The sequence below is a fragment of the Nesoenas mayeri genome (genome assembly GCF_963082525.1).
Source record: "Nesoenas mayeri genome assembly, chromosome: 1".
Lineage (NCBI taxonomy): Eukaryota > Metazoa > Chordata > Aves > Columbiformes > Columbidae > Nesoenas > Nesoenas mayeri.
Genome location: NC_137541.1, coordinates 140,795,973 through 140,813,426, shown reverse-complemented (window position 1 = coordinate 140,813,426; position 17,454 = coordinate 140,795,973). Strand labels below are relative to the sequence as shown.

Below are 17,454 nucleotides of genomic sequence, written 5' to 3'. Positions count from 1 at the left end.
ACAGCCTCGATTCCGCCATAAATTAGGAGGGTTGGTGGGTGGGGGGTGTTTTTCTCGTTTGTTTGTTTGTTTGTGTGTTTAAGCAACGTCTCTTTTGGCCGCCTTTGCGGTATTCTCAAAACTCAGCGGGAAAATGAAATTAATTCCCTGAAGTTTCTGCCCACAAGACGACGCCGGCGCTCCCGTGCGCCGGCCGGTCACGGCGTGTTTTCCCCAGAAAGGCAGAGCTCAGGCGAAACTCCGTATCTTCACATACACCTGTGTGCTCATTCATATATATATATATCTATATATTATTTTTTCAAAAATCATTTCTGCGGCTGGTGGCCGGTATTCTGTCTGGCTTTGAGGCGGAAGGCGCAGGTGCGGAGGAGGGAGGCAGGGAGGCGTACCTGCGGGCGGGCGCCGGGGGGCCGCAGAGGGAGGGGACTGCAGCCGGCCCTGGGACAGGTGCCACGGGAAGGGGAGGGCCTGTGGGCGCGGCGGGGTGGCCCGGCGCGACGTCCCAGGGCGGGCGGAGGAGGCAGCGCCATGACCCTGCACGGGAGCTGCCGGTGGGCTCTGCTGCTGGCCTGGCTGCCGGCCGGTGAGTGGGACGGCGGCGGGGTCCTGGGCCCGTCCCGGCCACCCGAGTGGCACAGGGGTCGGAGCCCGGGAGGTGCCCCCGTGTTTCGACCTAGGTTAAGGTGGTGCGGCGGTGGGGAGCGATGGCGGCGGCCCTGCGGCGAAGGGAAGGGGTGGCCTGGCCCGGGCGGGTGTTGTTCACCTCTTGGTGGCCCTCCCCGCCGGGCGGAAGAGCGGGGCTTTCCCAGGCTCGGCGCGAAAGCCATGTGGAGAGGAGTTTCGGTCCCCCAAAGGTGCGGCCACCTGTTCTCCTAAAAGGAAGTGGCCGCCCGCTTCCTGCCAGTCTGCAGTATCGGTCGTGTGCGGCCAGCTTGGTTTGGACCTGAGCACAGGATGCGAACATGAAGGGGTTCCCCTTTGGCCTGGCACAAGAGCCCACCCCAGCCTTTGCTGCTAGCTTATCAGCCCCAGCCCCTTTGGGGATCTGGTGTAGCTGCAGTGCTTCCATACCTGCTAGATATATGGAGAACAGGAAATCGCCTCCATGTCCACAGGTGGCCTTCAGCAAGCAGAGTTTTTTCAGCCAAGCTTTGCAGGTTGCCTGACAGCTTCTGATCTCCTGTAGGAAATACAGTGATCATTTTGCTTCTTGGATGCATCAGCCTTTGCTGGTGATTTAGCTTTAAATATCAAAGTTCGTTTTTTCAGAATTGGTAAAAGAAGAAAAAAAAAAATAGAGGTATGCTTGTTGATTGTATTGCTTGACAGCCACACTCCTGCATGATGTTCTAGCTAAAACTTGACATTGCTGGCTTTGAAGGTTAGTGTCTTCAATACAAAGCCATAGGCCTGAAGTAGTGCTAACTTAGGAGGTTGAGAGTGTCCAGATTTGTTCTTTCCAACCAGAGTAAGAAGGACAGCAGCACACAGTGGAGTAATGCAGTAGAAGTTTAGGAACCAGCCTTAATTTTACAACTTTTCTGTTTTCTTGGAGGAGGTTAGTATGAAACATCAGATGTGCAGAGAAATATTACTGTTCTCCCATAGAAACAGTAGACTTTTAACATCTTTACAGAAATAAAGAACTTATATTTCAACTTGGACTCTTTTGCAGAACAGAGGTAATAAGAAAGGATCCCTTTTATAAAGAGCTTTGGTTTCTGTAAGTGGAAAGCATGTAGTGATTTTGAGTATTTTACTCTCGCCTGAGAGATGCTGCTGTAGGAAACTCATGGAAAATTTGTTCTGTTTCCTTGAGCCTCAAGAGATCAGAATTAATATGGGAATTAATTTGATCACCAATGAAATAAAGGTTTTGCCAGTCTTGAGAGTCTGGGTTTTGGATTGGGTTTATGTGATTTCCTGCAGTAAGATTCTGTGGATCAGGTATTTCACAATGAAAACTAAAAGAAGATGTATTACAATGTAGTTAACTAAGAGCCATTCTAACTACCCGTCACCATCTTGACTTTACCTTACATACAGTATTGTAAAAATTAGAGATCCTTGGTTTTGCTAGCAGGTTGCACAGCTGCTAGTATTTCTATGTTTCAGTGCATCTGTGTGTATTTTATTTTTCAGAAAAGCCTTGGACTCAGGGCGTTCCATGGTCCTCTGTGTTCGTGTGGTATTTTTAAGGCAAATGAATTTGCTTTGCCTGTACTTTGAGTTGGCTGACCAGGAGTCTGTTTCAAACAAGAAACTAAGCAAGTACTGCATTGACAATATCGTACTGCAGAATTACTTGTTGAGGCAGTGTTGCACCTCTGCAACATGTTTTCCACCTGGTGGAAACTGGGTGAGCTTATATTTGCCTGGAATGTACTGTGGAGGTGCAGCTTAAGGGGACACTAAAAGAATGATGCTTGCAGTTGTGATACAAATGTTAATACATAGTGCCTTGTTCCCTTGTTCTCATCCTGAAACTGGAGTAGAGGGAAAATGTTTGAATATGCGATAAAGATCAAGTGCTGGTTCATGGTGACCCTTTCACTTGGTACCTTCGAGGCCTCCCCCTTCCCTTCTTTTCTGTGGTCGTATTCCCCAGTTAAGGAGCAACTAGCATAGCACTGCAGCCCCTGCCCTGTTCTCCTGGGTATATTCCAGATAGGGCATCTTAAACTCACTGTGTACTATTTGTATTGCCTTATCGAAGGCAACTGGTGATAACTTCGCTATTGTTAATGACAAGCACAACTTGCTATATTATCAAAGTTTAAATAAGATAGAGATGTCTCTGGAGTGTAGTTAAAATGAAACATAGCTTAGGAGAAACTTTGTAAAACCTTCCTCGGTGGATGCAGCTGCTTGGATAGAAAATGCTGTGGAGTTTGATACGGATGAGTTCTAAACGTACATAACAATAGCTTCACAAAAAAGAAAAGGGTAATTGACGTGTGCTGTTCTGAAGTGGCGATAAACAGATTAAGTTTAATTATGATGCTACAGCCCAAAAGTTGTATTGTCTTAATCCTGCTTTCCAATAGATAACTTTCTGATTACTGTCTTCGTGAAACCTTGATAAAATGGTGCTGCAGAACTTTTCTGGTTAGGATGACAAGCCAAGGCAATCCCATCCTGTGTGCTTTTGGGCCCAGTGAATTATGTCCCATGGGAAAATTTTCCCATGCAGAAGGAAAGCAGTGTGTGATGTGCTACATAATGGCTAGTAATAGTTGCCTTGCAGAAAATAATTCAGTCCATAAAATGGTCCTGTGCAGCTTGTTCAAGCTGCCTTCTCTCAGGGAAATATGGGACCTGCATTCTAACCAGGATTTATAACTCTGGATGGTGCCACCAGAGGAGCTTGTGAGATCCATATGTGCAGGTCCTGGATGAGGCCAAGGGAGCTGTACTTTGGATGCTAGTCTGGTATAGAGTGGAAGTTGTGACATGAGGTCTGTTCCTGCCGGCTGACTGCTTTCTGTGTTCCCGTTTGCAGGTTGCCTCTCCCTCCTGGTGACAGTGCAGGATACTGAGCGTTATACCACCTTATTTGCCACTGTTGTCCTCAAGTGTGACTATAGCACCTCAGCACAACTGCAGGATGTGGTGGTGACCTGGCGCTTCAAATCCTTCTGCAAGGACCCCATCTTTGACTACTACTCATACTGTAAGTGTCAGGCTTCTCCTCCAAGGAATCCTTCTTCAAATAGAAAGGAAGAGGAAAGTAGACTTAGTGAGGAATACAGGCTTTTGACCTCTTTCTGTTCACAAACCAGGCTGGGTGGTGGTATTTCCCTGCACTCTGAGGAAAAAGAAGTCGTGTCTGTGATTTCTTTTGGAATGTCAAGGCATTATGATATGATTTTGTAGAAATCACAGCCAATGCAGCTCATTTGTCCTCCTTGTCATCAACCTGAGTTGATGAGGCAGAGAAGCTCAACCATGTCTGAAACATGTCAGTCTTGACAGCCCCATTGTTTGAAATCAAGGGCCGTCCAACAAATGGACTTCATGATTCCATAGGGGACTCCATAGTTGGAGCTAGGTACCTGTGACCAGGTGTTACTGAGTTTGGGAGGTAGAAGAAACACGTGCATCTTGGAGGGCAGAATGACTTCTTAGTAAAAACATTTAGTACTGGTGGCAGAACTTCCTATGCAGATATTCTGGTGCGTGCAGCCTTAATTCGGGAGGGTTTAAGATGGTGTGCAAACTGTGTCCTGGGGTGCATCAAACACAATATAAACAGCTGGTCAAAAGAGGTGATGATCTTGCTATATTAAGCATTGATGTGCCTCACCTCGAGTACTGTGTGCAGTTCTATGCCCCACAATTTAAGACAGATCAAAGGTCTTTGGATGCCTCCAGAGGAGGGCAACAAAGCTGGTGACAGGGCTAGAAGGAATGTCCTATGACGAGTGACTGAAGACTTTGGGTTTGTCTAGTTTAGAGCAAAGGAGGCAGAGAGGCAACCTCATAGTTCTCTAGAGCTTCCTGAGGATTCAAGTTGGAGAGGAGGTGCTGAGCTCTTCTCCCTGGGATCCAGCAATAGTACATGTGGGAATCATTCAAAGCTACACCAGGCGAGGTTTAGACTGGACATTAGAAAGTATTTATTTACTGATAGGGTGATCAAACACTGGAACAGCCTTCCTAGATAGGTGATCTTTTTTTACGTCTCAGTGCCCAAACTCTCCTTTATGCAGTCTGGATTGGTTAAGTAGGCACGTTACCAAGTAATCTACACTATAGTCCACAAGCAGGTGGGTCACTGGCTCTGTTAATCCCAGTATAATGTGAGTGCTTTGAGCCCAGGCTCAAGCTAATAGCCCCCAATAAGGACAGAAAGCATAAGGTCATGGTGTTTGCTTAGTTGGATCTGCTGTTCGTGATCCATTGTAGATACAGCAATGGAGGAGCCTTTGACAAGCTTTGTCCTCTCCTCTCTTCATTGCAAGCCCTTTACAGACAATGCTGACTGTCTGTATCAGTTGTCTCCCCAAATCTCAGCTCCTGAATACCTGGAAAATAGTTTATATTGTGAGTCCATCATAAATGTATTGGACAGAAATTGCCTCTAGCCTTCCATTAATTCTCATGGGCCTCATTACACATAATCCTTAGCTGGAATCAGACGATGGATTCTTTTTTGTCTTTATGAGATACACAACATCTAATGGGATATAGGAGAGAAAGGGAGACAATCTCTACAGCGGTTCATGTATGTCTAGAGATTTTTTTTGGTAAATAAACACACTTTTGTTTTAGTTCCAATACTCCTGGGAGTTCGATGACTTTTTTTTCTTGCAGTTTATCTTTGTACTGGGATCTGCTCTCCAGCCTACCACCCGTTAGCTTCTTTCTACTGTTGATCTTTCAGTTCTGAGTACAGGACGCATCTCCTCTGCAACTCTTGCATTCTCAAAATCTCTGCCATTCTTGTGGCTCTACCTCTGTTTGCTTTTGAGTACTCCAAAGTAACTGGTCCTTGCTGGTTTGAAGCCATGCTTTGTATTACCAAACCAAATGCTCACATCTATTCAGGAGTTTCTCTGCTGCTCACAAGGGGATAGAAATTGGTCCTTTGAAATAACTTTTGGCATCTTATTTTATGATGTGTGTTTGTAGCATACCAGGCTGGTTTAGCTCTTGGCCAGGACCCATCTGATGACTGCAATGACAGCCAGCGACAGGTGCGCATTGTCATCCAGAAGTACGGGCAGAAGGACCCTGTGCTGGGTGTTGACTACCAGCAACGAAAGATCACCATCCAGAACCGTAAGTGACTTAGCCTCCCAGGCAGGGAGTGAACTCAGTAGTCATCTGATATCTGAGCCTGCCAAATGAAGAGAAGCATAAACATGGCTAGTGTCATCCGTAGCTTACATATTCTTTGACATGGCGATGAAATAAGAGTTGTGAAGGGCCCTGTCCCCAGCTGCCTTGAGGGTGTGGGAGGCATTACAAGCTAAGGCTGAGCTGAGGATGCCTGAGCATTTTGCTTAAGAGTGCAAAAGTAAGCTGAGGAACCCAGAGGCTAGGAAACAGTTATTTCTTCTAAGAAGTACTGTGTGGTTCTCTGGGTGCATTATATGTGCTCCCTGCTGTAGCTGCTGCTACTTTCAACCAGAAGAGTTATTGGGATGGCTGGCCTAACAGGGACAGTGATCTGTGTTCCAAAACGAGTAGGACTGGCAGCAATGGGTATCCGTTAACATCCAGCACCCAGCAGCATGCTGGTTATTTCACTTCACACAGAACTAGTCACACTTCTAAGTAGCGTTGCTCCAGCAATACAAAATCAAGGGCACTGGCAGCTGAAGCTATTTACAATTCTCAGTGGACTCAAATTGGATTGTTTGAAAGTGATGGCCATGCTTGGGAAGAGAGGAGATGTAGTACTATGTGTTACCTCTAGGCAGAGTTTGTCTATCAGTCCCAAAGAGCCCACTGACCTCTTAATCCCTCTCCCACAGGTGCAGACCTTGTCATCAGTGAGGTCATGTGGTGGGACCATGGTGTGTACTACTGCACTGTGGAAGCACCGGGAGATACCTCAGGTGATGCAGACAAAGAAGTTAAGCTGATTGTTCTCCGTAAGTCCTGGGTGGCAGATAAGTCCTCCTGTTCTCTTCTTCCCAACCCCAAGATGTCTCCAGCAGTGGAGAGGTGCTCAGTACCTTACTGTGGCCAAATATCTCAGGATCCTCTTTGTCTCTCTGTTTTTCCTATAGACTGGCTCACAGTACTTCTAATTGTTCTCGGTGGCCTCCTCCTCCTTCTGCTGATTGGAGTATGCTGGTGCCAGTGCTGCCCTCAGTATTGCTGCTGCCACATCCCATGTGTCTGCTGTCCAACCCGGTGCTGCTGTAATGAGGAAGGTGAGATTCAAGCAAATGTGTATCTATTAATGGCTTCTGTCAAGACAAAAGCTTGACTGGAAGCTTACTGAACTCTACTTTCTCCCTCCAGTTCAGCGTCCATATAGACTGAGACATTCCTTTGGCCAATGTGACCTTCGTGACCAGCTTATTTGAGTTTAGAGGAGGGTGGCTAGGTTACATGGAGCCCATTTTGCTCCTCTGTTTTTTGCTTTCAGAAATTTCTTCTCACACCTTGCTACAAACTTCTCTCATGTTATCCAGGGCATGATCAGTTCCCTTATGTGAGTATCTCAGAACTTCTCTGTCTTGTTGTTCATATGCCTGTGCATGTGAGGAAGGCTAGCAAATGCCTTGGAACTACTCTCTAATCTGGCCTAAGCTTTAAATGTGTTGCTCTGAGAGGTAATCATGTAAAAATTAGAATTTTCCATCTTCATATTCTTTTCACAGCTGCTCCTTCTACAAGAAGAAGGTTTTATTTGGTTTTCTTTGGGGAAGAAAATGAGGAGAAAGAAAAGAGAAAGATGGTCTCTTTTGGTGGTCAGCCCAGCAAATGCGTTCTGAGGTTTAAAGGGTCAAGAGAAACTTTGTGTGTAGTTTTTAGCAGTAGTAAAGATTCTGCAGCCAGACCCTGTTCTCTTAATAAGGCCAGCATTTGATTTTGGCTACTAAGGTTATATAACCTCTGCGTTCCTGTAACTGAAACTCAGTAGTGACACAATATGGAATACCCCCCCCTGCAATTTACACAATCTGAAAGGAACAAAATGCAACAGTTACATTTATTATCACTAAGATCGTCAGATTCTTCCCCAGATGCTACAAGAAGGGGATTTGTGAACAAGGAGCTGTGTTTCTTGTTTCCTTTTACTTGCCAAATAGCTGTTTGGTAGACCTTGGGTGTTCATAAACTGAGAGCTTTAGAATCATGGAATCATAGAATGATTTGAGTTGGAAGGGACCTTTAAAGATCATCTAGTCCAAACCCCTGCAACAAGCAGGGACATCTTCAACTAGATCAGGTTACTCAGAGACCCATCCAGTTCAAACTTCAATGTCTCCAAGGATGGGGCATCTGCCACCTCTCTGGGTAACCTGTACCAGTGTTTTACCACCCTCATTGTAAAAAATTTCTTCCTCATGTCCAGCCTGAATCTCCCCTCCTTTAGTTTACAACCATTATGCCTTGTCCTATCACAACAGGCCCTGCTAGAAAGTCTGTCCCCATTTTTCTTGTAGGCCCTTTGAAGTACTGAAAGGCCATAATAAGGCCTCCTCAGAGCTCTCTCCAGGCTGAACAACCCCAACTCCCTCAGCCTGTCTTCAGAGGAGAGGTGTTCCAGCCCTCTGATCATTTTTGTGGCCTCCTCTGGCCCCTCTCCAACGGGTCCATGCTCATTGTGATGCAGCCCAGGATCTATTTGGATTTCTGGGCTGCAAGTACACATTGCTGGCTCATTTTCAGTTGTTTGTCTACTAGTATCCTCAAGTCCTTCTCCACAGGACTGCTCTCAATCCTTTCATTCCCCACCCTGTATTGATATCGGGGGTTGCCTCGACCCAGGTGCAGGACCTTGCACTTGGCCTTGTTGAACCTGAGGTTCACATGCACCCAGTTCTTGAGCTTGTCCAGGTCCCTCTGGATGGCATCCAGTCCCTCAGGCATGTCAACCACACCATTTAGTTTGGTGTTTTCTGCAGCCTTGCTGAGTCTTCACTCAGTCACGCTGTGTCATTGAATAAGATGTTAAACAGTAGTGGTCCCAATACGGACCCCTTCGGGACGCCACTTGTCAGCAGTCTCCATCTGGACATTGACTTGTTGACCCTTTGGATATGACCATCCAACCAATTCCTCATCCACTGAATAGTCTACCCATCAAATCCGTATCTCTCCTATTTAGAGAGAAGGATGTTGTGAAGTACCATATCAGACGCTTTACAGAAGTCCAGATAGATGACATCTGTGTAGCTCTTCCCTTGTCCACTGATGTAGTCACTCCATCACAGAAGGCCACTAGGCTGATCAGGCGGAACTTACCCTTGGTGTAGCCATGCTGGCTGTCTATCACCTCCCTGTCCTCCATGTGCCTTAGCACAGCTTCTAGTAGGATCTGTTCCATGATCTTCCCAGGCACAGACATGAGCCTGACAGAATGCTAGTTCCCCAGGTCCTCCTTTCTACTCTAAAAGTATGCATAGTGTTTCCCTTTTTCCAGTCACCATGGACTTCACCTGACTGCCAGGACTTCTCAGATATCATGGAGAGTGGCTTGTCAACAACATCAATTGCCTCAGGACTCTGGGTTGCATCTCCTCAGGTCCCATATACTTACGTATATTCAGGTTCCTCAGGTTGTCATGAACCTGATCTTCTCTTGCAGTGAGAGAGACTTTGCTCTGTCAGTTCCTGCCTTGCCATCTATCCACTCAAGAGGTGTGGGAAGTGAGCTTGCTGGTGAAGACTGAGGCAAAAATGTTGTTGAGTACCTCAGCCTTCTCCTCGTCTGTTGTTACCAGTTTGCCAGTCTTACTCATCATAGATTTAAGCTTAGTTTACTTAGCCCTTGCAGAGACCAAACAGAGCATCCCTCACATTTGCTAAAAGCAAAACAAAACAAAGCACTTTCTGGAGGTTTTACAAGCTGTCAAGTAAAATGTGTGGTGTTGAGGAGCCTATGGAAACTTGGCAGAAAAATTAGTTTCCATGAAGCAAGGGAGAGGTGATAGGGATGAAAGACTCACACCTCCACACTTCCTAATTCTCATCAAAAAAGGGATTCAGAATATCTGCGATTTCTTTTTTGTTGTTGTTTTCTGTGCTGTAGGAGATGACAGCACACTCCAGACTGCTGCTGTTGTTTTTCTTGCCTCCTGTTGAGGATAGGTAGAAGGGATTCTTGTGGTGTTCCCAAAACCTCTCCCTGCTCATAACAGAAGGTACAGATGAGTCCAGCCTCCTCAACTGGGTACTGGATTCTGTGGCTGTAATTTCTATCCCAGCTACCTGCCCTCCATCCACTTTGCAAGGCATCCTTGTGCTTGCTCCCCTCTAATGCGCCTTCTCTTCACTTCATTCTGCCTCTGATTTACTTTTTTGGACTGCAAGAAATGAACTGGAGGACTTAAAAACCACAAGAAGATAGATCCAGGGGGCATCTTAAAAAGTAGTCCTAAGAAATAACAGTTCCACACAGCTGAAAAGAAGTCAGAAATCCTTAACCAAGTTTTAGCAGTTACAGAGAGAGCCGGGTATGGGCAATTTCTTCCCAATCATGGCCACTAGAGGGTAGCCTAGATCTGCTGAACGGGAATCGATGCCACTGAAGCAAGGTGATACTGGATGTTTTAAGTCGGGTCATTAACTAACGTGGCTATGAACCTAGTAATAAAAGACGTGCATTGTTTGAGTAATTCAGAATTGGTGTACAGAAATATTACGCATGCCCCAGGAACAAGCCAATTACATTCCCCAAGGAAAGCTCTGCAAAAAGCCCACAAGGGTAAATAGACACGTGACCTCTTTCTGTTTCTATTAGTTCCTTTTCTACTATGGACTTCTTCCACTAATGAATCAGTGCAAAATGGAATATTCCTGCACCTAGGTCTGACTAGATTGGATTTTTGTTTTGGTTTGGTTTGGTTTTTTTTTTTTCCCCCAAATAATTGGATAATTGGCCTAGCAGCTGTAAAGTCTGTCAGAGGTAAATAACCTTTCTCAGCAGGGAGTAAGTGGAGATAACAACATGACATCCTGCTAAAGTTTTATAGCAGGTATGAATTTTGCAATTAGGGTGAATCTGACCTGCCTCAGATAAATATGCTCTCTTTAAAAAGAGATGTGTAACCTTACTTCCATTTTGCAGGTGGGGAACCAGAGTACCGAGTTCAGTGTTGTATATATATATATTGTTTTCAAACTGGAAGGCAAATTCCCTGGGGAAGGAAGAGAGAGTGAGCGTATGGAAGGAAATCCAAGGGTAATTCTGCATTTGTTCAGCTGTAGGGGGAGACTACAGAATTACAGGGACAGGATGACTTTGGTTCTAGCGACTGCCTTCATACCCTAAGAAGGGGAACCCTAAGCAGATATACCCACAGCTGCTGGGACTTTCGCTCCTCAGGCAAAGACTGGTCAAAACCGAGGGATATGCAGTCAGCAGGTTCTAGGACATTCTCAGGGTGATAACTGGAGGAATGGGAAAGGAACAGATAAGCCCTTTCCCTTCTTTTTATCCTTTCTTCTTTCTCTCTTTCTCCAAGTTTAAAACCTGAACTGAAGGAAAATTCCTCGGGGAAAAAAAATAATGAAGCAAGTTTGACATAGTATGTTTGAAATCTGCTACCTCAAGCCACACAGCTTTGAAGAAAAAACAGACTATTAGGATTAAAAACCCTGAAGTTTCCAGCTTTGTAGTTCACTCTGGTTGGAGCCAGGCTGGGGAGTGGGAAGGAGTTTGGAGTGGAGAACAAAGTGGAGCTGTATGAACTGTAGGGAAAGAGAAGGATGTGTTGAGAGGCATGGTCAGTTCCTGTTTTGCTGCAGGTGGTGCTCTGTCTAAATTCAGTAGAACAGCTAAAGGGGGACATGTTTAGTAACTGCAGTGCTACCTGAAATTGAGAGCTCAGTCCCACAGAGCATGCAGGGTAAATGCTGCCTGCTGCAGGCCAACCCAAGAGACAGAATTAATTTGAGCTTAGCTGCAACCTGGTTTCTTGAAGAATCAAGGCTTATGCAGTCAACCTGACTGTCTGTCCCCTATCTCTTTCCCTCCAATAGCTTTTAATTTCATCAGCCAGCTTCAACCAGATTTATCAGAGGAGTGAAAGTCTCAAAGGCAATTAGGTTCCTATGTCTCCTGAACTGTATATTCAGGAATGTTCTGTTCATGCCTGACCAGAGCAGAGGCTGCAGTAAAAGCCTGCCACTTCTGAAACTCCAGAGAAAGCCATATAAGAGAAATTTTGCCAAGGCCCCATTGCAGAAAAGCTTCATCAAGTAATGACAGACAGACCATGCAGAGTCAGGCTTTGTAAGGTCTGAGGCTTGCAGAGTTTTCTTGCTTGTAATCTTGAGTTTTGATTGTCTGTGGTGGAAGAAGTAAGTTTCTGTGAGATGCTTTTAGGTATTCTCGAAAAAGAAGCTGCAATGAGTGATGATTCTGAAGATGGGGATGATGAGGTTGTCTGTGTGGAGGAGGTGAGACGCAAGTGCTGAAAAAAAGTGAAATGGAATTGGAGCCTGTCCCCACAAGTAGGGATCTGAAGTTAGCAGTGGTAGAAAAGCAGTGAGGGAGAGAAATTTCCACTGAGTTTGCTCTTTTGGTACAATGGACATTGATGTTGAGAACAGGAAATTTTGTTTGGTCACCAGTTTGACCATGGTGTCCTCAGGGATTTAATTTTAGTAGTCATGCTGAGGTAAATTACAGAGACAACAGAAGTGGAGAAGCTGGACAATGCATCTCTGAGTGCCCTATTTGTGGAAAAGATAGGAAATGATGGAGTATGGTGTGGAAAACATGGTCTGGGCAGAGCCTACATGAAAGTGGCAAAAAAGTCTTGCTTAGCTGTAAATCAAAGCCTAAAGGGGAAAGGACCAATGATGAGAGGAAAGAGTTCAAAGAGAGATAAAACAGTGTGGTATGTCTTGCTGTATGAAACATTATTTCCCACCTTTTTGCAACTGTATTGATAATGACAGGGCAGGTATAAGTCTTGCATTTTATTACATGCTGTGTACTTAATCACAGTGCCATTTGTTCCCAGCTGCTGGAACTGTACCCTGAACGTCAGGCAGTAACTCTTTTCTTCTGTTTTAGGTATCTTTCTGAAGCTGTACAACTTGTATTTGAATTTCCCGTGCTCTGTTTACCTTTGTAATAGGGTGGAGAGAGCTTTTTATTATGTGAATTTCCTATATCTGATCACAGTCTATCAAGCAAAATGGTATGTGGTCTGCAAGCTTTGCTCTCTGGATAGCTGCTGTAAGCTTCCTTCTTCTACTTTTACAGCACTGAAACGGTATCGGTTCATGAAGCAGGCTCAGGCACTTGCACCTTGGATGTCACCCAACGTGCTCTACGGAGGTGGTGACAGGAACTCGCAACTTTCCTCTTACCAGCTGAACCCTCTACTGCAACGAGGTGAGACCATGCCCCTCATTTCAGAGGGAAATCAGGATGAGAAACAGGTAACTTCTCAGGGAGGTTCAGCAGTGAGGCTTTAGCCTCTCTACTGTGAAAGAGAGAAGAATGTTCCTAGCCTGACTGCATGTCCTAGCATGACAACTCTGGTATGTCTGCAGCATCCTATGGGCTTGCCTGGGTGGATAAATCCAGCCTATCTGTCTTAAGTGTCTTGCTAGGTGCAGTGCTGGTTGAAGTAGTTTAACACTAACTGAGGTATATCTGTGCTACAACCCAGCAACTGCAGGGTAAATATACCCGGCTTATCTCGCTTCATGTGGTGGAGGAGGGTACTGTCTCTTTGTTCTGCTGTGCTGGTCACGGTCAACTCCTTATAGCTAGAACTGACGTGACAAGTGAGGTGCACTTTGTTTGAGCGCTTACCAAATGTCTAGTCTTCAAATGATTAAGGGCAAATTGCCTTCTGTACAGTAGATCTAGCCTGCGTGTAGCATGAAGGACTCTTTAATGAACCAGGAAGAATTTTCCACTTGTTCTGCCCCAAAATTGCTTTTTTTAATGGTATTTATATGTAACTTTAATGAAGGAGGAAAGATGGAGTCTCTGAAGTCCTAGAGAAAGAAATAAGTAATAAAATAACCTGTTACCAGTAATATTATTTAAACACCCAAGGAAAACAGGGGAATTCAACATAATGACTTCTCAAATAAATATAACATATTTTTCTTCTGAAATTAGCTTTTCATCATTATACAGCAGTCACAGATATACTCTGAGTCTCATAAGTCTTAACTGTTGTTTGAAAAAATTGTCTGCAAACATCTTAAATGTTAGATTAGAGATGTTTGAGTATTTCCTTTTTTAGCCTGCTAGTTAATTCTACAGTTACCATGATTCCTAGCCAGGGCACCAGTTCTCTTTAGGAAGATCTGGTGACTGAGCCACCATGATTTAATACAGAATACGCTGAGGCTCCTCAAGGAAATCTATGTGCATGCTGGCAGAAAGTGGGCAAGTAAGTTCCTTAGACAGTTTCTTAGCCTGTGTATTCACAGTCCTTGAATCTCCTGTGCTTGTTTCACTGAAATTTGTTTCAAGTCAGCTTTTTAGGGATGCTGGATAGAAGGGACCTCTAAGGTCATGTAGTCCTAGCTCTTGCTCAAAGCAGGACTGTCACCAGCCTCAGTCATATTAGCTGTGATTTTGTCCAGCCAAGTCTTGGTCACCTGCAAGGATAGAGATTCCATGACTTCTTCAGGTAACTGTTCCAGAGCTGGACCAGTCTCCTAGTGAAGAAACTTCTCCATTTGCTACTTATATCTGTACATACATGTGTGTGTATATGTGCATATGTAAAGTTCTTTTTCTTCTGCAGTATTGCTTCATATTTCTTCCAAATATAAGAGGAAACACTATTAACTCTCTCTTATTTTTTTTAAATAAAATTTGGTACCAATGCTGTAGGAAAGAAATGTTCCTCTCTCTAAATCCATCAACTATATTTCCAGGTGTGCTGGATGACTTTCTTACCTCCATGCTGCCCAAAACACAGATCATGCTGCCACTTACTAGTTACTACTCCTTGCACTATACCTCCTGTGGTCTGGATGTGCTGGTTGTGGTGCTTGAGATTTGTGCAGCTCTTGCAGTGAGGAGGAGCAGAAGGAGAGAGGCTCAAAAGGGACTCGGCCAGGATCATAAGTGCAGAAGGGCCCTATCTTTGTTGTTTCCCCTTAATTTGCTGCGTTCTCCTGTGCTTTTATCCTTAGATGTGTCTCTGCAGAACAGTCTTCCACTGGTGCAGCCACAAGCTCAGCTTGCCCCTAACAAGGGTGTTTTGGACTATCTGGAGTCTGAAATCCAAAACCTTAACACGTCACAGCTCCGGCCACCCTCCCACCAGCGGCAGGCTGTGCAGCCCAGCTTGCTGTCCTCCCTGGGCTCCGACATCATGCCACCTCCTCTTGCTGATCATGTCTCCTCTATCCACGGGAGCAGCAACTCCTCACGGCCACAGAGAGCTGCCCACACCCCCAGACCTGGGGACTCTGCAGCAGAGGACAGGAGGGAAAACCGGAGGTGGCCTGTGCCTTCCAGTGGGGATTCTCATTCCAGCTACAGTCAGGAGCCCTGGGACAGGCAGCGAGAGGACCATCCTCAGAGGCAGAGGACAGGTGGCTACAATGGCAGGCCCCAGCACTACAGACGGGATGTGTCTCCTCCACGCCAGGATGAGAGGGGCAAGAGCAGCAGCAGCAGCTCCAGTTTCTATCCAGAGGAGGCCAAGGAGCGCTCCAGCCACCATCGTGGCTGGAGAGATGACCCCGCAGGGAGGCGAGACTACCAGCACTACACCGGGAGGAGCAACAACTCAGGTCAGAGGCGGCACAGCTACTCTCCTCCTTCTCGACGGGGGTCATGGAGCTCCTCAGAAGAGCAAGTCCGTGTCCCAGTGACAAACCGCAGGCGACGGCACCGGTCTCGGGAATGGCCAGAAGATAAACCCCCCAGTTACCGCTCATTAGACATCATCCCAGGTCAGGACAAGAAGGACAAGGATGACAAGAAGGACAAGGGTGACAAGAAGAACAAGAAGCATGCAGGGCCACGCTCGGTGAGTCAACTGCCTTTTGGTTTTCCCATCTAAGGGAAGAGGTGGGTTTTGAGAAGTGAGAGTGATTGTTACTTTCTGCAACCTGTTGTCTTTTAAACAGAGGGCAAGGAGCACTGAGTGCCCTGCACAGCTTGGTTATGAAGAGGCTACTGAGTTCCCTGCCTTCAGACATGTGTTGCGTGGTGCATAGTGTGTTCAGGGACAAAGTGGGCAGTAGGTCCCCTATAACATCCCACGTCAGGTGACATGTTATATGCTCTCATTCCTGTCCCCACCAAGAGGCATTTGGGGCTATATGTAGGTGTTAGAATAGCTGTTCTCCTAGCATTGCATGGGGAGAGTGTACTTCTAGAGTAGGCAGCAGTACTGAGTATCCCTCTGCAACCCTCTCTGGTGTTAGTTTACTTCTGATTTCTTTTAACATGTGCATGATTCTCCTATTGCTGATCTCCAACATTTAATTTTTGTAGTATCTTGGTAATATTTTAAAAATGGTTCATATGAGAAAGCACCCCGATAAGATGCCTAAAGCTATATGAAATAGGCTTTAAGATCATGGGTGGGGAGAAGTGTGTGATCCTTCAGGCTAGGTGGAAGAGGATGACTCACTTGTTGAGACTCTTGAGAACTGAACATGGATTATTTGGGCAGTGAACAGCTATTGTTCACAGCTCATCTTGTCAGTTTACACTGGGATTAGACTACAGCTGGTGATTTAAGTGTAAAAACTTCACATCCAATTGCTAGTCTCCAAGTTAGACAGTGTATTTCCCCCTTAAATAATTAAGTTTTTTTGAAAATAAAAAAACCCCTACATGTCCCTTATCACATATATACAGAATTTTACCAAGTGGGAGTCTTCTTAAAGGGTTGCATTTTGGACATTACCATTTTCCCTTCTGAGTTTTGGAAGGAAGTGCAGTTCTAGTCCCCGCTGGGATATGTGTATGTATGAATGGTTTTGTTATGGTACTCAGAGCAGGTAGGAAGACATGATTTCCATTCGTCCTTCCTTGTTCCTGAACCTCTTATTTTCTCTTACAGGACAGAGGAAGTTCCTACAGTGGAAGAAGCATAGTCATTTAATGCCAGTCCTGAAAGAACTAAGATTCCCCCTAGACTCCTCTTAGCTTTTCTACTATGTAGGTTGGGATGGCTGCTTTTGATTGAACTGACAACCAGCAAAAAAACAGATAAAGCAGCTTCCTCTTAGACTTGTAATACTGAAGAATCTCTGTCTACTGACCGTGAAAGCAATACGTAACTCCTTTTTATTCTTGCCGTCCACTGAAGACATTCTATTGGAAACAGCAGATATTTTTAGTAAATGGTGTATTCCCAATCTTTAAAGGGAGGTACCAGTTGTCCTTTTTAGATGCCCTGGCACTGCAAGGAGCCCAGTCCATATAATGCTGATCCTTTGCATGCCAGTTACTGAAGAATGGCTGTGACAATCAGAGTTGTAAAGTCACAGGGCAGTAGAATAATTTAGGTTGGAAGAGACCTCTGGAAGTCATCTGATATGGTCCCATGGGTGTTTGGTGTAGGGGGGCACAACATCTCCTTTCTGAGGCCCTCTGTGGTACTTCACAAAGTATGATGTTTGCTGCTTCTGCCTGTCTACTCAGCACAGTTGTGGCAGTTACTTCCTTTTGTCCCACTAAGCCTCTCTCTCAAATGGAAGGATGACAGTGTTGGGAGGATGTTTGACTGCCTTAATAAGGGCTCACCAGCACGTCTGCAAATTGCCAGCTTATCTGCCCTATACTGACTGAAACAACCTGCCCTACTTTAAGCT

General features: G+C 45.4%; 1 protein-coding gene across 1 annotated transcript; it reads left to right on the top strand.

Annotated features, from left to right (window-relative positions):
• Positions 1-531: 531 nt before the first annotated feature.
• On the top strand, positions 532-16,742 carry ILDR1 (immunoglobulin like domain containing receptor 1; the record flags this gene model as incomplete). Its single annotated transcript, XM_080360750.1, has 8 exons — positions 532-586; positions 3,506-3,676; positions 5,638-5,787; positions 6,486-6,605; positions 6,744-6,890; positions 12,908-13,039; positions 14,812-15,656; positions 16,701-16,742. The coding sequence occupies 8 exons, from the start codon at positions 532-534 to the stop codon at positions 16,740-16,742; spliced, it is 1,662 nt and encodes a 553-aa protein (XP_080216876.1).
• Between the last annotated feature and the right edge of the window lie 712 nt (positions 16,743-17,454).